Source organism: Natrix helvetica (assembly GCF_964273705.1).
Source record: "Natrix helvetica genome assembly, chromosome: 1".
NCBI classification, from domain to species: Eukaryota; Metazoa; Chordata; class Lepidosauria; order Squamata; family Natricidae; genus Natrix; species Natrix helvetica.
Window position 1 is genome coordinate 201885129 of NC_138548.1, and position 20555 is coordinate 201905683.

The window sequence follows — 20555 nt, forward strand, 5'->3', positions numbered from 1 at the left end:
ATGTTCCATCAGCCTCCAAATCAGTTGCCTAAGGGAAGTAGTTTTTTTTTTATCCTGAAGCTATCTAATTATAAAACCAATCTATTTGCATAAAGATGAGTACATATAAGAAATCTCCTAACCCCAAGTGAAGAGGAAATAATAAGAAAGGTGATGGACTGTGCCGAAATGGACAAATTAACTAAAGAAATCCAGGGAAAAGAAGAATCAGAATTCTATCAGATATGGGATAAATGGTATAGGTGGATGGAGGAAAGAAATAGGAATCCTAGGCGATAAATAAACAGAATGTGGTAGCTCTCATAGATGGTTGTCGGTGTTAAAATGTTTATCCATTGAATAATATAAATACGAATGATTTTTGATGAAAGTACTTTCAAACAAATGTAGCTAAAGGAGAATGTGGGTATCGTCTTTGATTTAAAATGCACAATTTAATGTGAATGAAGTATAAAGAATGATTGTAGTAATGCACGGAACTCAAATGTAACCAATTGACATGCTAGCTGGCAGTTGTACTGAAGAGTGTTTTGTGTGTGTGTTATTCGTCTAATTAAAACAATTTTAAAAAAAAGAAATCTCCACAGGTATGATGATAGCTCAGGAAATTAACAGCAAGCCAGAGGTTTACCATGAAAAGTGAGAGAAAGCAAAAAGAACAATCTAAAAAACAAAAGTTGGGATTCTCTCATTTCATTTTATTTCTTTAATTTATTTTATTTTACAGCCTTTCGTTTTAAAATAGCAATATATCCTCTGGCACATAAAAACAACACAAACACACAAGTGAAGCTATAGCAACTGGAGTGTATCTAACTCAGCCTTCCCAAAGGTCAGCTTCTCTAGTTGATCCTAGAAGCTGCAGCTCAACATATCAGGAGGCAGTGAGTTGCAGAATATGTGTTTGAAACGAAGGCACACACCCTCCGGTCACATTTGAGGAATTTCCTTGGGTCTGAGACCTCTGCAGGACTTAATAGCAGCAGAATTTTCCAGTTTCAGTCCATCGAATTAAAAACATTGCAACGTCAATGGAGCTGATCTTTAATCACATTTTTTAAAAGAGGGAGAAGACCAGGGACAAATCCTATCGGTTGCTTCATCTTATAGGGACATCCCTGTAACCATCATGGAAAAGACATCACCAATAGCTCTATCCACAACTATCAAATGAAGAGAAACTAGATTTGATAATATTTCAGGATTCAAGAAGAATTTTAACATGTCCACAGCATAAATGTATACTTTTGATGATGACCCGAATATAGCAGAATGAAACTGTTTTAAAGGTGCTTCATCTGTCTGAACGATAACATCCGTCCATTATGTGTGAAGGCAATTGGGTGTGGGTGGGGTGTATTTCAGCAGCGACAATACCAGTTTTGCTTTACAAAGAGGCAGATAACCACTAGATGGCGCTTGTCAGAGGTATTTGTATCTCTTTGCTGCCACCTAGTGGATGCCCAATTGTAGTATGACATTTTCATTGGCATAACAATAGCATCCACCTTTTCACTCTGAAGCTAGGGAAGGAAATCTTGGGAGGGGCAGATGGGCATCTTTCTGGCCTGCCACTGTATACATGGGATGGGCACGTGGCAACTAGGCCGGGAAACAGATGGAACAGCATTCCAGGCAGATCTCAAGGCAGTCCGAGGAACCACAGCAATCTTGCAGCATCCCGCAGCCCAAACCACAGGGGCAATTCCCACCACCTGCCTCACCACAGCAGCCTTCAGATAGGGGCTCCCCTCCTTCCCCACTGCAGCAAGCCTCTAGGCAGCCACTACAGGCCCCACATTCCAGGAAGAGAGAGCAGACGGTCATGAACTCACAAAAGAGGCAGGCCAGGGCACAGAGAGTACAAGAATCTGGAGGAAAAGGAGAGGGGAAAAAAAAAAGATTAGGAATGCAAGGGAACTCTGATTACTGCTCAATTACCCACAGATTTCCACATTGCTATTAGCCCTTCCTTCTGTTGTTCCTGCTAAAAAACAACAACTCAGAAGTCAGAAATCTTTTCTACTCCATCAGCATAGGATATGCACAAACATCTTCTGCTGGACTACTTCAAAGGGTGGGACATTACATAAATTAGTGCAAATGAAAATCTGTATGTTTGCACGTCGAAAAATAAGGTTCTCCTTTATCCTCTTGTAGGATGACGATGCCATGGTAGATCTATATAGATTCAGTTGGCCATTTATGTGTCATATAACTTTATATGGAACGAAGTTCAAAACAAGTGAGGAATTTTATCTTGTCCTTTATTGTAAATAGTCCAAACTGTAAAAAAGAAATACAACACTTTAAAACGAAATCATTGTTCCCTGTTTCCCCGTATCAAATTCTAAAATGCCTGTGAACTACATCATGAATACTTGGTAAGGTTTTAAAAAACTTGGCTGTGCACTCAAGCCTGGGGCTCTGAATGTGGTAATGACCCTGGCTTTATTGTTAATTTATTGTTAATTATCTCTACTGCTGTATAAATTTATTTACATATTCAATTTCTATAGCCACCCATCTCAATCAATGACTCTGGGCAGCTTACAATTCAAAAAATATAACAAAAACATTTTAAAACACAATGAAAGCAATAAAAACTAAATACATTGCTTATCCAAAGTAAATATGCATAGCAGCCGAGATATTTGGACAGATAACAATAAATCTAGGAAATGGGGCCCTTAGCACATTCAGCATCTCAGGTATGAAACACAGCCAGGATTTTAGAGCTTTACAAAAGCCCCAGAGGATTGGGGCTATTCTTATCTCCAAGGGGAGGATATTTTGCAGAACAGGGGCTCTTCGGCAGTTACTGCAGAAAAGGCCTACCTTCTAGACCAGGGATGTCAAACTCAAGGCCCGTGGACTGAATCCGGCCCGCGATATGGTCGGATCCGACCCGCGCTGCCATCCTAGAAATTGTAAGGGGCCAGCCCACATTACTTCGGCCCCGCCCGTGCCATCCGGGCAGATACACATGTGCGCAGGAAGTGGCTGGCCAATGTTGTCTCATCCATCGTTCACCCCTTGGCCGCCGCCACCTCCTCCTCTTCCTCGTAGATCAGGGGACGCAGGGGTACCATGTGAGTGACATCAAACTGGCCACGCCCTGGGCCATGCCCAGTCAGCTGTGACTACCTCAGCCATGCCCCTCCCTCCAGCCCCAGGAGGACAACCACAATGCTGATCCGGCCCTCGATGAAATCAAGTTTGACACCCCTGTTCTAGACCCTGGCAGCCAACACTCTTTGGCTGACAAGTTCTGCAGCATGTCCAATCTGTTAGATTGAGTTGGACAGGTAGAGACTCTTGTAAAAAGACAGTTCCCCTCAGGTAACCCAGCACCAAGCCATGTAGGGCTTTTAAAAGTGACATCCAGCATCTTGAATTGCAGCCAGAAACATAACATAACCCAATGCAACTCACGCAAAAGTGGTGTTACATATGCCATATATCTGGCATGATTTACTATCGGTGCAGCCGCTAAATGCCCATATAATTATGAATTTCACATAAAGTCCAGGTTAATTTTACCATGCTTGCTATTTGGCTCAAGAGCTTCCACATACAAAGAGGCATATTTTTGCAATAAGATTAATGTGATCTTGCTGCGGAACTCTTGGAAATGTTTATTTCCTTAGTATCTAGCAAAATAGGTTAGGATAGAAGAGAATGGAACTTGACAGAGAAACATGCTTAATTACATTTTCTGCAGAGAAACTGGTTACAGGAAAGATTAAAAAGAGCCCAAAGGCAAACCCATTTGGATTTTTCTTCCCTAAATAAATTATAAAAGATAAACTGTGGGCATAAAAGAAGTCTAGATAACTGGGTTCCCCATATGTTGAATCATGGTTCTCAACATCCCACAGAAACAGCAATCTAGGTAAGAGTACTTTTAGAACAGGGGATTCCTGTCTCTTTCCCACTGATTTTGAAAACGTTGGCCTTTGATTAAAACTTTGCAAACAAAGAATGATTTCATATTTCTGACTTTCCTGGCCAGATTTCTCCATTATGGCACTCTCCAGACTTGAATTCATCTCCCTAAATGCTCAAGAATAATCATGTTGGCCAGGGAGTTCTGGGAATTGAAATCCACATCTCTAAGGTCACTCTAAGGAAAAGGATAATGGAAAATGTCAGGACAAACTACTTTTCATTACCTGGAGGCCTAAACTAAAGGCTGCAAAGTGTGAGGTTAGGATTCTATCTGTCTTTCTGTCTGTCTGTTTTGAAAGCCCACTCAGCACATACAATTAATTATGACCTTTAAAGCGCTCCATGGCTTAGGCCCAGGGTACCTGCGAGACCACCTACGGCCACCAGTAGCCTCCCACTGTCCAGTGCAATCCCACAGAGTTGGCTTCCTCAGGGTGCCGTCGGCCAGACAGTGTCGGCTGGTGACCCCCAGGGGGAGAGCCTTCTCTGTGGGAGCGCCTTCCCTCTGGAATGAGCTGCCCCCGGAGCTCCGCATAATTCCTGACCTCCGGTCCTTCCGACGCGCCCTAAAAAGTTGGCTTTTCCAGCAAGCCGGCCTGGCCTGTTAATTTTTAACTTATTTTAAATGTATTGTCTTTTAAATTTGGTTTGTTTTTTTGGATATGGATTTAATTTTTTAAAAAACTTTTGGGATGTATGTTTTTTAATGTTGTACGCCGCCCTGAGTCCTTTTGGAGAAGGGCAGCATATAAATCCAAACAAACAAACAAACAATTCTGGAGATGTTACAACTGAATGTGCAAAATCAATCAATATTGCAAAGAGCACAATAATGATACGCCAATAATAATAGGTCAAACTTCCACCAAGTTGAAAACTAATAAAACTTAGCCTGGTTGAAAATCCAGTGAAATAAAACGGTTTATTAAAAACTGTGGGGGATGAAATTTACCAACTTCTTAATACAAGGCCTTCCAAAGGATGAGGTCCACTAGCGAAGGCATATCATCTTGTCCAATATGTCCATGTCCCCTCACTGTTAGGAAGGGGAATTCCTAACAGGTCTTCCTGAATGAAGTTCTTACTGGATGAGCAAAATCAGTTCTGGTTTTATGTTGAGTTTATGGGTTGCCTGTATTTGTAAACTCTGATATGCCTATATTAAGGCTCACACCAGAGTTTTTTACTTTTCCATCTTAAAAATGTTTCAGAATTGGGCCTCGGCTATACATCCCTACTTAGGAAGTATAACAGAATTAGTATCAATCTGGTCACCGTGCACAGTATCATTTCCTTCTATTGTTTTCCAAGATGTGGCAATATGCTGAGAATATTGAGAACGAGGATACCCAGAACTCTAAAAATGTCAGACCCTGCTCACCTGCTATAAGGATCCCTGAAGAAAGGCAGTTAGTAGGAAGCCTCCATGGTAGCTGGGTTAATCAATGATAGCACAATCCAAACACTTCTAATGCAATCCCAGACACTCACCACTCTGGTAGCAGAACTCCAGGGCTGATCCTTCAAGCTTGCAGTAGCAGCAACAGCTGGAAGGGTCAGAATACAGCCCCAGGAGCCTTGAGTAACAGGCAGGCAGGCAGGCAGGCAGAGCAGAAAGAGTAGGGCACAAAAACAAGAGGCAGGATATCAGAAAAATAGCAACAGAGGCTAAGAGGATGGCAGCACACACCTCTGTAGAAAGGAATATGACAGAGGAGAAGACAGAGGTCACATTTCCACAGTAGTGGGATGAATTTGGCAACATCCTTATACCTTATAAATCAATTCAAGTGTAGCTTTCTTGGCAAAAAAAACAACAACATCTGAAGATACTTGCTTTGCATGCTAAGTTGAAACTAGCAGTGATTGAACTGGCTGGTACCTCGGATATCATGAAACTTAAATCCCATTTGTTAGAACCAGCAGTGCTAACAAAAGACCTAGGGCCTAGGCTATAAAAATCCAAACAATCATGATACTGGACCAAAGAATTAACACATTCAGTGTTTCTCCCTAAACTTCTGCAGCACAGATTTGGAAGTTTTCTGTGCGTGCATGTGCATGTGTATGCAATAAAAATGAATGAAAAAAAGAGGCCCATTTTAAACATACGAGAGGAGGACAAAATCAAGATTCTGATTTGCCAGGCTGCACATCTCATCTTTTTAATGAGCCCCTATGAGAAAGTTACCCCACATTACAGCTAAGGGACGTGTTCTGAATTCTCCTTTTTAGTTTATGCCTGTTTCTATTTTTGCATCTCTGGCCAAAAGCCATTAGGAATGTCTGGTCTTTGGCATTTAAATTCATTAAGCATAAAGGGGGAAGAGAGGTAAGAGCCACTCTACATTTTCAGGGCAGTCACGTGGCACCACCCAGTTGGAAGGGTACCATTTAAGAAGTCCACAAGTGGAACAACTGCATCCTTAAATGTTTCCTGGGCTGATGGTACACAGTATTCTTCAAGCCTTCTCATTGTCAGCTGAGTAATGATTTAAGAGCTTTTTCTCTAGCCTCAATTTAAAAAAAAGTCAGCTTTGCTAATCATTCCGGAGATCTAGGCTGCAAAAATCCCACAATCACAGAAAACAGCAAAAGAGATGCAAAGAACCCTATCGCTCACTGAAAATAAAACTGTGGGCAGAATGGAACCAAACTTCTCTCTTTTCCTATCTTGTAGCCCCCCATGTTAGTCATTCCTGATCCTGGCCTTAGTGCTTTTCCCAATGATTTTAAAATGCACATTTCAGATTTTAAACAGTGTATCCACCCATGGAGAATACTGATATGGCAAGGCTGCTCAAAAATGTTTCCTACCACATGGTCATTCTTCAGCAGCTTCCCTACCAGCCCCTCCCTCCGTGAACTCACCATCCCCGGCCACCTCCTGAATCTGAGACGCTGTTGACTTGCAGCTCTTCTTACTGCTGGTGGTGCAGACGGAGGAAGTGGAGCTGATGCGCTGCTTCTTTGAGGCCTGGGGCTGCTGCTGCTTCACAGAAGCCTGAGAGGGAACCCCACGGCTACTGCTACAGGAGGCAAGGCGGAGAGGGACCTTCCCCTGTTGGGAAGACAAGCGGGCCGTACTGCTGGCAATTGAAGGAGGAAGCTCTGCAACAAAATTGAAAAGGGGGGTAGAGGTGCAGGGATGGCATCTGATCAATTTGTTATTCAGCTCATGGCAGAATAGCAGCTCAAACAGCAATTTCCTTTCTGTGGTTAAGAATAATTTTCTTGAGAAGTGGGGAAAAAATTATATACTTCCTTCCAAGCCCTGGTTCCAATCTCTACTTCAACCACTCTGATCAAAGTGACCATTCACATTTTTAAACAAAAATTGAATTAATTCATGTTACTTGCTAATAATTACAACTCCCATAAGTTTAAATCAACATTTCAGGGAGTTGTGGGCTCAACACATCACTTGTTGGGAAAGTATTTTGTTTTATTTTTCTTTGTAAAAATCTATTAGCCGCCCATCTTACCTCCAGGTAATTCTGAGAGGCTTACAATATTCTTTCACCACCAATGAGTAGTTGAGCCACTGCTCCTAGGATCCATTCAGAAGTTGGTAATAAAAGTAAAAAAGAAGAGACACAAACACACAGGGACTAGTCATTTCAACCATGCTTAATTTAAATTTATATTAAACCAACTTTTGCAGGGCATTGCTTGGCACATCATAGAAAGGCCAAGTGGATCCTCTTGTCCCCAAACAACTTTGCCTATTGATGCTTTATACAGGCATCATATATATAGAAGAGCAATATAAATAGTGGTTGGAGAAGACTTCATTGATGTAGATCCAAAGTAGAAACCTCTGTACCTAAGCTTGGATCAATATGTATAGACTCCATAAATAATTGACTATCACAGTGGATTACAGACCATTACAAAAGCCCAATATAACCAAGAAGTCTATTTTGGGTTCTGCTTATTAGCTGACATTATTGATGTACTCCTTTTTTGGTCTTGTCCATACCATTCTCACTAGCTTTGTGAAAGGAAGAAGGACCAAATTTTCACTGGAGTTACACTCCTTAAACAAATAAATCTGGTTTTCAAGGAAAGATATATTCTCTAATGCTTCTTCATGCTCTGATGACTGAAAGCAGAAATAGCTACATCTCTCCTCTCATACAGATGTATGAATGTGGCTTTATTTGAGGAGAGGCAGAGTTCAATAATATCTATGCTGCAGTCTTATATATACACTTAGCAAGAAATAGATCCCTTTGAATTAAATGAATTATTTCCAAAAAGACTATGTACAGAATTAGGACTGTGGGAAAGGAAACATTTACTGTGTATGTTAGTTCATGTAATTAGATCTCAAAACTATTTAGGTGCTTTTCATTGTAATATACCACAAGCAATCATTAAAAAAATGCTCTAGAATTGCACTGCAGTTTGGTAATTTACATTAGAGACACAACTTTGAAATTTACAGGGGAAGGGAAGGGAAGGGGAAGGGGGAGGGAAGAAACTCTGGGCAGTTGGTTTGTCTCCTCTTACTACTTATTTGGGCACTTTTCAACTAAAAATTATATGAAATAAAGAAACATATGGAAAGATACCAAGGCAGCCCTGGCAGAGGACCTGCCACGAAGAGGGCTGTCTGAACTACAGAGCAACTGAAATTGACTACCTCTGGGTCACCACTCAATGACTGAAACTGACCAATACAAGGAAGCTAAGCAATAAACCCAAATTCACTCCTCTTCTTCTCCAGATGAAAAGATGGAGTTCAGCTCTCCTTTCTCCGTTCATGGGAACAGAGTGGTTTAAAACAGAGAAAGGAAGAAATGACAGGAATGATGGCAACTCAGGAAATGAAATACAAATGGCCAGGCTAAAGAATGAGAGAGAAATGGTTGAGGTAGAGGTTAGGTAATTCCCAGAAGGGAATCGGTATGCACAATATTCCTCTGAACGCACTACTATTGCCCATCTGCATTCATAGTCAAGGCAATGGGTTGGCAAAGCATTATGAATTTTATGCACCTTGACAATGTGGTAAGATAGCATCAACTTAAGGGAGAAAATGGTAAATGTCTAAAGCCAGTCTCACGTATGGGCTGGGAATGGAAGTGAAGCAAATGTGATGAAAACAAAGCCGAGACTGAGGCAGATACACTTGCTGCGTCACGCCTGAGCTTGGCTAAGGTGCAAGTGAGGACAAGGCACAAGCTCTCAGGAGAAAGTATATGCGTTTTCTCCAAAGCAATATCACAAGGGATTATGCCTCACACAACCTATAGAACCTTTTGGATATAACCTTGAAGAAGGAATGCAAGGGTGGCTACATAAATATTAGCTCAGCTCTGGAAAAGAAGAAGGCTTGAGAAAGAAATTCCAAAGGGCCCTGCCTTGATTCCTTTTGTATAACAGAAGAAAGAGAGAAGCTCTGCCGGGCTCTCAAGAGGCTGTTATTATACCTTGCGGCTATAAGGTAGAGTTCTACTAGTCCTTGTGGAGTATATTTCCTGGCCTGTTATATCTCAAGGGACTGACTCTACTATCTCATGCAGAACAAGGCTGAGATAGATCTCAAGCTGTTGCTAACCCTTAGTAGGACGAATGTGTTCTTCTAGTATAGTTTAGCCAGAGAATGCAAGCCTCTTGGTCTTTATTTCTACAGAAACTAAGGGACTCTGAAATAAATGTTAAAGAAAATGATGAGGGAATGAGTTCTGCTAATTGCAGCTGAGCCAGGGCAAAGCAACATTGATGCTTAGTCATGCAATTAATAATATTTTTGAAAGATAAGAAGAGAGGAGTGACTACTGGAATGGCACTGTGACAGGACAAGTGTTTAAGCCAGGGTATCAATAAGGGAGAACATTTGGATCTCAGGGTTGAAATGAGGGGTCCTTGGTGCCCTCTGACCTTGGTTGCTTTCTGGCAGGCATTTCATTACCCAAACTAGGCAACATCATCAGTGCTAATAAGGAGTGAGGTTTATTCTCTGAGAGCAAACCCCACTCCTTACTAGCACTGCTGATGTTACTTTGTTTGGGTAATGAAACATCTTGCAAGAAAACACCCAAACTCAGAGAGCATTAAGGACTCCCCATTAAGTCAGTGTTTCTTAACCTTGGAGACTTTAACATGTGTGGACTTCAACTTCCAGAATTTCTCAGTGAACTTCCCCTCCCCCCCAAAAAAACCCTGTATTTCTCCATTTTAGCAGAGATGCTCTACATGTCTCCAAGAACAGCAGCTTGTGGAAGAAGACGGATGAATTCTGACAACAACATGAGGTTCCAGAACCTCTAAATAATGGGGTGAAAAACTGACATTTGCTTGTCCATTTTCAGCTCTTCTATATCACCCTGGGTTTCTTTAAAGTGAATTTTATTTGCATTTCCTTCAGATGGGCTGTGATAATGAAAATAAACCAGAAGAAAAAGATGACACAATGTCCCCCAGGCCTCCCATTTCTGATTTTGCAAATGTGCTTTGGAAGTCCTTGTTTGTCCAGTCCTTCATGTCCCTGCCCTGAGGCCCAGCCTAGACCGTATCTTTATGCCACAGCGCTTCCCTTTCCGAGTGAGAGATATCAGGAATGAAGCCTGCCAGGAAGTCATGTCATCTGAAGCAAAGCCAATTGATGCCAGCCACGTGCAAATCTTTTGTGAGCGACAGACCAGTCTGGCTTATGGGGGACAGTAGATCAAGACGCACAATTGGATGGTTTGCTTTGATATTCAATGAGAGGAATGTATATGACATTTTCACCTTCAGAGAAGGATGTTCACCACTGCTTTGATATCCCAGCCAATCCAACCATCCTATTTGAAAAGTACAACTCAGACTGAAGTATTTCCATACAAGGGGGTTGAATGACTCCTAGACCAGATGGGCACACTTATATTCCCAAATCATTGTCCCGCTTTGGCAGTTGAGCTATTTTCTTCTCAACTACAACGCAGGAGACTTTCGAAGCCGTTTTTCATCTGGGAATGCTGGACGTTGTGGGGGCTGTGCGAGGCTCTGTTGGTACTGGAAGGAATGCTTGCCTCACCCCTCCTCCTGATTCCTGAGCTTCACCTGCCCTACCTGGGCCTCAAAGAGGAATCCTGGCTCAACAGCATTGCATCTTCTCAGTAGCCCTGGGTAAGCGACCAGATGTGAAATTGACAAGATTCTATACTGTGTTCTGTCCCCTTTTAGCTGCTATAGACCAGTGATTTTAGCTCCCTGTTCTTTTGTGAGACAGGGAAGTATGAAGTATGTTCCTTTATTTGTACTCTCTAGCTAGCAACTATCCTTGGGAGTATATTTTCTATACTAGTATACTATTTATTTAGGAAAACCTGCCATATCGAAGCATTGCCTAAACACCAAAATTGTCATTTGTGATGACAATTACATGTCATAATAAAAGCTGCATTAGCAAACATAATAAATTAAAAATTAAAAGTCATTTAAGGGACATTTAGCAAATATTTGAATTCAACTTAATTAAGACTGCAGGGTTGTTTATAGAGAATAATGTCCTGGTAAAAATCTCATCAAGTGACAAATAATTACTTTAAATCTCCAAATCACTTGTCATAAGTTGGATTCAATGGATTCTGTAATCTCTAAGAAATGTATAGTTAAAAAATGGCTGTGTAATATGGGCATAATATTCTTTACAGCAGATTAACAACAGATCCCACCTCCTTCTAAATTGTGCTTTTGATCTCCCCATCTTTTAATTGGGCCATGGTATTTGGCTGTGTATAGTGTTTTATTTATGTTTGTACAGTTTTATATATATAATTAGTGGACCAATGTAGATGTCAGTCTGATTCCAACTCATGTGTTCTGTACAGCAATAAAACTGTTTCTTGAAAAACCGATTCATTTTAAAACGCCCATATTCACTGGGGATTATAGCAGCTGTAAACCAATGCATCAGGACTAGCTTTAATCCATGAGTATATCTCTCAATATCTGCCAACTTGATGTACTGTGATCTTTTGATAACATAGTTACCAGTTAAAGGTCAGTTAAAACACAGAGGCACTAGATAGTAGTACCTGTCCAAACTTAGCCAATGTCAAATAAAGCTAAGCAGAGTAAATTCAGATTACTATTTGAATGGAACTGTTGAAAGAAATGTCCTTCTGGGTTCGGCTCCAAGTGGGGAAAAAGACACTGGAGACATGGAGGCTGCTTGGAAAGATGGTTTTAATGGTGGACAGGACCGCATGGCTTGAGTCCTGAACAGAAAAGTTGATCACATGCTTCAATGTTGGTGGAGAAGAAGAGAAGGGCTGATGGAGGGGCTTGCTAGGCTTTTTATAACCTGTTTGGCCCCACCTATCTGTTTCCTGTTCCTGTGTAAGAAATGTATTCTGATTGGTTGCCAGACTCCCATGGGCCCGTGCAAGGGCAACCCTCTAGGCTGAGTTTTGAATCCAGTTTTGAATTTGATTGAGTTCAGATGCCATGTGGTCAGTTGAGTAAAGGCTTATATTATCATGCCTTCATTCCCATCCCCCTGGAGCTGAAGGGGAGAACTCTTTATTATGTAAAGTGGACTAGCTTGGCCTTCTTAATGGCCCATTGACAAAGTGAGGATGGACAGGAAGCTGCAGGAATTTACTTTGTGTTTAAAATGTGTTCCTCCCCTTTTCACATCCAGGAAAATATAATATTCTGCCTTTTCAATATTTCCTAGGATATTTCATTTTTCTGGGAGAGGGCTGGGTGATAACGTCCTACAGGACACCAACCCTGAAATTGTTAGTTAAACTGAAAAAAATCCAGCCTGGAAGAGGCATTTCCATATTATGAATTCAACTGAAGAGAATTTTTATTTTTTTATAAATATATATATTTATAACAATATGAAAAACAACTGAGACAGTGACATGTAAGGTAGAACTCTGGGCTATTATTTATAAAGGCAATAAATCTGACATAAAAATCCCAGTAACAGAAGAAGCAAGTAAAATCTTATGGTTTAAAAACCACTAGCATGATTGCCAAAATGTCCAGAGAAATGCAGATGTCTTTACTTGGTGCCAAAAGGACTGTGGTGCCAGGCAAGCCTTTTTGGGAAGGGTGCTTTGTGTGATATGCCGCCCCCCACCCCAATCCAGAGCATCAAAATCTATCTGCCCAGCTATGCCAACTGAAAAGCTCCACCTACACTGAGTCCCTTCCCTTCCCCTCCCCTCCTTTTTTTTGTGCCTTCAAGTCAATCTTGATTCCTGGCAACTGCCTGGACAAGTCCCTGCATTTTGTTTGCCAAGATTTTAGAAGTGGGTTTTAGAAGTGGCTTTCCCGGGCTGAGAGGGAGTGTGTGGCCCAAAGTCACCTCGGTGGTTTTGTGCCTAGGAAAAGTGGGGCTACGCACTCTTCCTTTTGGTATCCGGATGCCTTAACTCACACCACCAAACTGGCCCCAACATTTTAGCAGTAACATTTTTTTATGAGGGAGTATTAAACATTTGCCTGTGGAGAAAATGAGGAGAAATAGAAATATATTACTTGGGCAATCCAGACCGTTCTTGTGCAATCCAGAAGGCTGCTATTGCTTAGCGTTGCCAGATCACTCACCTGAATCAGGAGTGGCTTGAATGGCACTCACTGTGTCCTTTATGGGTTCTGTATGGGTTCTGTCAATCCTGTCCAATACAAGGGAGTTCATGGCTGACATCTGGGAAATATAAATGTGGAGCAGAAGAAAAGAAAGCACTGCATTACATTTAAGTTTGAACCATCCTGGGAAGGGATCACAAAGTAAAATGTCTCTCTTTGCAAAACTAATCTGACTGTCTGCCAAGGGAAGATCAGTTGTTCCTGAAAGAAGAGGGAAGCAGAGGAAACAAAGGTGGTCTTTTTTTTCTGGCCAGAATGCCAAATCTGACCTGAGATCAGAAAAGAAGTCGGTGTACTTATACAATCACTGAGTGGTAATTTAGACTGCAACTTACAAAGGAGCTCTCTGCTGGATCCAAATGCATGACCTACTTCGCCATTAAAACAGACTATAACATTTGACAGTTGTGTGCAACTGAGAGCTGGGCCTGGTACAAATTAAAGGATAAAGCCAGGGTCCCCAAGGTGAAGCTGCTGCTGGGTTGCTGCTGCTGTTTCCTGAGTTTTCATCGCACTCCTAACCAGCCCTGTCAGTTCAAAGCCCTCGGCGGGAGGGGGAAACAGGAAACAACAGGTCCATTAACCTCCCACCACCGCTGGGGCTAAAATAACAGGAGGAGGCAACACAGCAGGAACAAAAGCGTCAAGAGGGCTAGACCCCTGGGTTTGGGGCACAGAGAACCACCTAGTTTTAGCAGACAGGAGCAGAGGATAGTAGGGAGAACGAAGCCATTTGTACTGCCATCACTTTTTCTTTCTCGTGGCAGGTCTGGGTCTTAAAAATAAATGTCTGATAAGTGGAAATTCGGTGCCAGCATTTTCTACAATATTGCGGAGATAGGAAAAGCATCTGTGCTAAATGTTTGCTTACTGTTTTCATGTTAAAATCCAATTTTGAATTTAGAGGTGTGGAAAGTATTCACCCAGCCCTCTCCCAGAAAAATGAAATATCCTAGGAAATATTGAAAAGGCAGAATATTATATTTCCCTGGATGTGAAAAGGAAGAAACATGTTTTAAATTGAGAATAGCTCCCTGTAGCTTCCTGCCTCCACCCACTTTGTCAATGGGCCATTAAGGTGGCCAAGCCAGTCCCCTTTACATAAGAAAGAGTTCTCCCCTTCAGCTCCAGGGGAATGGGATTAAGGCATGAGTCCCTTCGTGGAGAGGGAGCGGCTAACGAGTCTAATAAATAAAATAAATGATAATATTGGCCCTTTACCCAACTCACCACATGGCATCTGAGAACTCAACCAAACCTGGATTCAAAACGCAGCCTAGAGAGTTGCCCTGCATGGCTCCATGGGAGTCTGACAACCAATCAGAAGACAAGCTCAAGATCAAAGGCCAGAGAGGGCATAAAACCAGGGACTCAGCATCTCAGTCCTTCCTTCTCTTCTTCTCCTCAACATTGAAGCATGTGATCACCTTTTCTGTTCAGGACTCAAGCCATGTGGTCCTGTCCACAATTAAACTATCTTTCCAAGCAGCCTCCATGTCTCCAGTGTCTTTTTCCCCACTTGGAGACGAACCCAGAAGGACATTTCTTTCAACAATTGGCACCCCAGAGATGGGACTCCAAGCTAGCCTTACCTGGATATGGCCCAGGTAAGCCTCCCATACCGGCACAGACCCCATTGAGTCTGTGGGTGGACTTTATCTTGGCCTTAGCCATTTGGATCTAAGTTTTAAAGGGGTTTTGAGTTTGAGTTCAAAGGCTGCCTGAAAAGAAGGTGAGTACCTCTAAATTTTAATTCTCTAAAATTTAATTTTAAAGCATGGCAAAGAGTGGAAATGTGTGTATGCCTGCATGTGTGTGAGGGATGATGAAAACCTTCTCCCAATCACAGCGGGATCTTTGTTCCTTTGTGTGTTTTACCGAGAGAGCCTGGAAAGTATTAGGGTCAGGCCAGAGTACAGGCCCTTCTGTTAGGAAAAGGAGATTGTGTGTGAAAATGGATGGAAAAGTGAATGAAAATGTGTTGTTGTTGTTGCTTTTGTCCTGTGAAAGCAAAAAGCAAAGACCCATTGTGTGTAAAGAGAGGAGGTGTTGATACTAACTGCAGAATGGCAGAGGTCCTCCCCGGATCACCTTTTTGCATCCGGAAAACCTTAGCGGAATTCCTTATGAGGAAAAGGGCCGAATACTTCGTTGAGGGAATCAAAGTCCTTCCCAGAATTTTTTTTTCTGAAAACTTACGGCGGGTCACCCGGCTAGGCCAAAGTGAGCCCTACATGTAAAGGGTCATGGGAAGCGTTAGCTTGTGGGTGACAAGAATTTCCCTTGGAGATTTTCTTGAAGCCTGGGATGCCAGGCACATGCCTATCCTGGTTGGCATGGAGAGCAAGGAAACTGTGTGGCAAATGGGCTTTGCTGAAAGATGATACAGGATAACTAATTTGGCTACATAAAGGTACTTAAAAGAAAAGGGAAAATGTTGGGGTTTCTTTTTTCCCCCCTCTTGTCTGTTTGTCTCTTTCTCTGTCTTCTATGAAACCACGTGGTTTGTTTGTTAAGATTTGTGTCTTCCCAAATTTAACAGATTTGTGCTGGGAATGACTAGGATGTGTAATCCCGAGAGTTCTCTTTTTTCCCCCTCTTATTTTCTCCTTGTCCTTGTGTATATGTGTGTCTAAGTCTTTGTGCACCCTCAATGTAATTGTAACTATAAAATGTCTCTAATCCCCAAAAAACACAAGAATTTTAAATTGTTCAAAGAAAGAAAAGAGTAAACTGGCAGAAATTGCCTTCGCTCAGTTTGTTGGGCCCAGAAAACTGAGTGAAGAGGGAGGGAAGTCTTTACTTTGTGTTTGTTTGGCCAACAGGAACAGAATAAAAAGAAGTATTCTTTCTTCCTTCCTTCCCTGTACCTTAAAGTAACAACCCAGGAAATGTTTTAAGTTCATTTACAAAAAAAGTTTCATCCTTGCATTTATTGTGTGTTTAAATGATTTTACCTGTTCATCTCTTTCCTGAAGCGTGTGAATCCAGACCCCATTTCTCATCTGTGATATCCCCATAATGTTACCAGTTTATCTGTTTAGTAACTAATGGTTTTATTTTTCAAAGTCTGTCTGCAAGCTATCTAACCCCCACACACAAACCCTTATCTCTAATCCTCCAACAATGTCTTTTCTGTGGGGGAGGGGACCTTGTTCTCATGTCTTTCAGCCCTGGAAGATTGTACTCTTCGAGGTGAGTATAGACTTTTCTTTTCCCTTTTGGGGGGAGGAGGAGAGTGTTGCCTTGTGTGTGCATGTATGAGATGAAGGAAATTCCTACTAAAGGTTTGCCTTCAACCTAAGTGAAAACCCTCTGCACATTTATCTGGCCAACCTACTCTATTGGTCCTAAAGTAGAAATCTGGCCGCCAGAAGGCAGTTTTGATTTAGATTTTGTCAACAAAATTGCTGATTTCTGGCCACCATCAGATGAACTGAAGAGAAGCTCTACCTGAGTTTCTTCTCCAATCTCCTTTGTTGCCCAGACATTAAGAAAGCGTGTGGGCAAACTCCCAGACCTCTTCTAAAATTTGTTCCCTTGTCAAAAAAAAGGGAAAAAGCTTCCCAAGGTGACTGAGGAGTCCACAGGGACACGTTAAAAAGCTGTTGAAGCAGTAATAGTAGTCTTTAAAAAGAAAAGTAAAGCTCAAGAGCCCCACCCAGATGCAAACAATGTGTTAATGAAAGTCTCCATACATCTTGGTCTTTAAAACTATGCCAGCGATTGCTGGGAGAACTAAGAGTTTGGATCTTTAAAAATTCAGCCAGTGCTTGCTGGGAGATCCAACTTAGAACCCTGGCCGAATGCAAACAGTTCACTATGAAAAGATTACAGAGAAGCAATTTCCTACAATAACTTTATTTTGGATTTGTTATTGTATTCAATGAGTAAGAAAAAAAAAGAAAGAGGGAAAGGGAAGGAAAGGAAGGAAGGAAGAAGAGAAAGGGAGAGGAAAAATAGAGAAAAACAGAAATGAGAGGGAGGGGGAGAGAAGAGAGAGAGACTCTATTCCTACAGAAAACACTGAGCCATGAAACCTTGGTAGGCATGTCTGGGGGGGGGTGTCATGTGATTGGGTGGGAGTGATGTTGAGTTGGCCACACCCACCCAGGTTTTGTGGCTCCCGGTGTTACATAGTAGCAATGAAAATAATGTTATGGTTGGGGATCACCACAACATGAGGAACTGTATTAAAGGGTCACGGCAGTAGGAAGGTTGAGAACCACTAGTTTAGGCTTCATATTTCCAGATGATACAGGGTTACTATTTCGACTGTTACCTTAAAAAGCTTTGCTTTTTGAAGACCAACTTTAAAATAGCTTGTCTACAGGTAGTGAAAGGCTCAGAGGTGGTATTCAGCAGGTTCTGACCAGTTCTGGGAAACTGGTAGTGGAAATTTTGAGTAGTTTGGGGAACCAGTAAATACCACCTCTGACTGGCCCCGCCCCCATCTATTCTCTGCCTCCCGAGTCCCAGCTGATTGGGAGGAAATGGGGATTTTGCAGTAACCTTCCCCTGCCACCTACGTTCCCTCTAAGGTGCGCGGCTGCGCTAGCGCGCAGGTGGCAAGAAAACACCGCGCAGCAGTTTTCAACTGCCGCACAGTGATTTCTATTGCCACAGGCTTTGGAAGCTGGGGAGGTCCTTTGCAGGCAGCTAGAACGGGCCGCCTGCAAAGGACTTCCCCAGACTTGCTTTGAGGAGCACGGGGCGACTGAGGCTAGTTGTGAAGCCCCAAAGCCCCCACCGCCACCGGAAGAACTGCTGCCACCTCCTCCTCCTCCTCCTCCTCCTCCTCTAACAGGCAGCACTGCCGGATTTGCCGCCCGGCGCTGCGGCTGAGATGAAGCCGGCAAAGCTCCAGCTGGCATCTCCGCGCGTGGCAGTGGCGCCTCCCCCCTGCTCGGAGCACCTGAGCTCAGCGCTGGGTTACCCCTGCCTGCCCCCTCCTCCTCCTCCACCGTGCTTTTGAAGAGCCATGAGGCTGCGGGAGACAGTAGGAAGGCGGGGAGGGAGCAGGGGGGAAAAAAGCCTCATGGTTCTTCAAAAGCACGGAGGAGGAGGAGCGGGCACGGGTTACCCAGCGCTGAGCTCAGGAGCAAATCTGGTGGTGCTGTTGGAGGAGGAGGAGGTAGCAGCAGTTATTCTGGTGGCAACTCGTCGGCAACTTCAGCAGCAGCCCTGCCCACAATGAAGAAAGCAGAGATGGAGCAGATCCACGCAGATGACGTCGCTGCAACATGACTGGAGGAGGAATTCTGGGAGTTGAAGTCCACAAGTGTTAAAGCTGTCAGGTTTGAAGAGCTCTGCATTTTTTTTTCTAGGGGTGGAAGGGTCTTGTAACTTGACAGCTTTAAGACTTCCATGCTTCAAATGCCAGAGTTCCTGAGCCAACAGGACTGGAGGAGAAATTCTGGGAGTTGAAGTCCACAAATCTTAAAGCTGTCAGGTTTGAAGACCCCTGGGGGTTTTTTTCCCTAAAGGGTTAGGGGTGCAAGGGTCTTGTAACTTGACAGCTTTAAGAGTTGCGTGCTTCAAATGCCAGAGTTTCTGAGCCAACATTTTGGTTGCTAAGCAGGAGCGTTGTTAAGTGATACTGATATTATATAACACTTTGAATTAAGCGGGTACCTTGAAGAAACATAACTTTGAGTTTCAAATAATACTGATTTCGTTGTTGTCTTAGGTGACATCTGTGAAAAAAATTCGGGTGCTCAGGCATGAAAATGTGCCGCTCAAACACTATACTTTTCTGCTCACATCGAAAAAAAATTAGAGGGAACATTGCCTGCCACGCCCATCAAGCAATCCCCACAGAACCGGTAGTAAAAATTTTTGAAAGAGCCACTCACTTTTGGAATTGTACTAAGAGGCAACTAAATTAAATGTAAAACAAGTGTTGTTTGTTGAATGTTTTAGTCCCAATTAGCCATTTAATGTCTTCCATACCTTGACATATTTTGCATTATAGACAATAAAGAATTACTGTTTCAATCAAAGACTAGTATACAGTGAGATAACCCTGTTACTACAAGGATTACAGTTGTTTCCATAGTGAATGAAACATAGTATTACAAACATAATGATTAAAACATTGCAGCTCTTAATTTATAAGTAAAAATTACTGCAGCATTACTAAGCTAGATAAAATACAGTCTGCAATCTATAAGGATGTAAAACAGTTAATTATGACAAGAATAAAATTGTTAAACTGTCTAAGGCGTTTCAAAAATTCAACATCAGTGTAATTCTAAGTAATATAATCATTAATTCTAATCATTATATTCTAACGCATATAATAAAAATAAATGTATAGTCCTCTTTTACTTTTAGTCTGGCTTATTCATATTACTCAGTTTTCATTCACTATGACACACATTCACTGTAATAGTCACCATGGAATTAGGAGAGGTGGAATTTACCAAGTTGGTGACGGCTGAGATAACATTTACCAATTAGCCAATGCCCTCTAAATCTGCAACGTTGTGGATTCTCATTGATTATATTCAGATAGTCAAGTTGGAGCCATTTAGAATGAAACACAAAGTAAATCTCTAAATTTAGGAAGAAAGATGCAAAAAGAAAAGCACAATGAGCAAAAAACTAAAAAAAAAACCACAGAAGTGCTCCTCATTTATGAAAGACTGAATGTAAAGTTTCAGCCTTTCTTCTAGTCTAGAGCTGCATATCACATATTCTGTATATTTTTTTCCTGTTGTACTAGGAATCTTTTAAAAGGGGAAATCATATGTTAGGATCCACTTCTCAGCTAACGTGAAATAGAAATGCATAATTGTGTGCCACTACAACATGCAAACTTTCCAACTTCTATCAAAATGTAAAAAAAGCCAGAAGCCTCTGTCCTAGTGAGATCCCAATGTACCTGTTAAGGCAAGCAATTCACAGCTGCAGGTTCTCTTCAGAATTCCAGGATGCTTTGTCAAGGCTCCCTGATTTACAAGCTGTGCACTTTTGCTGTTTGGGACAGACTCTGTCCAATC

The 20555-nt window shown here is 42.1% G+C and overlaps 1 protein-coding gene across 3 annotated transcripts; it reads right to left on the reverse strand.

The window, feature by feature from the left end:
• Positions 1 to 682: 682 nt before the first annotated feature.
• On the reverse strand, positions 683 to 20555 carry LOC309383169 (myoD family inhibitor domain-containing protein-like). 3 transcript variants are annotated; one of them, XM_081935383.1, is made up of 4 exons: positions 20438 to 20555; positions 13510 to 13609; positions 6823 to 7062; positions 683 to 1871 (listed from the first exon to the last, which is right to left on the reverse strand). In XM_081935383.1, exons 2-4 carry the CDS (start codon positions 13607 to 13609, stop codon positions 1603 to 1605), a joined length of 609 nt encoding a protein of 202 aa, XP_081791509.1. In that variant the 5' UTR covers positions 20438 to 20555; the 3' UTR covers positions 683 to 1602. The 3 variants fall into 3 exon arrangements, 1 of the variants encoding a protein (XP_081791509.1); XR_014173783.1 differs by lacking the exons at positions 13510 to 13609; positions 20438 to 20555 and adding an exon at positions 5443 to 5528 and having other exon boundaries at positions 1841 to 1871; positions 6823 to 6883; XR_014173784.1 differs by lacking the exons at positions 683 to 1871; positions 6823 to 7062 and adding an exon at positions 13331 to 13404 and having other exon boundaries at positions 20438 to 20456.

What these genes read in the sequence shown, in the direction of transcription:
- LOC309383169 (XM_081935383.1), bottom strand. Translation starts at nt 13,609, where the DNA reads ATGTCAGCCATGAACTCCCTTGTATTGGACAGGATTGACAGAACCCAT. An exon ending in TCAAGCCACTCCTGATTCAG is followed by an intron (nt 7,063 to 13,509) that starts GTGAGTGATCTG and finishes ATTTTGTTGCAG; the next exon opens with AGCTTCCTCCTTCAATTGCC. An exon ending in TCAGGAGGTGGCCGGGGATG is followed by an intron (nt 1,872 to 6,822) that starts GTGAGTTCACGG and finishes CTTTTCCTCCAG; the next exon opens with ATTCTTGTACTCTCTGTGCC.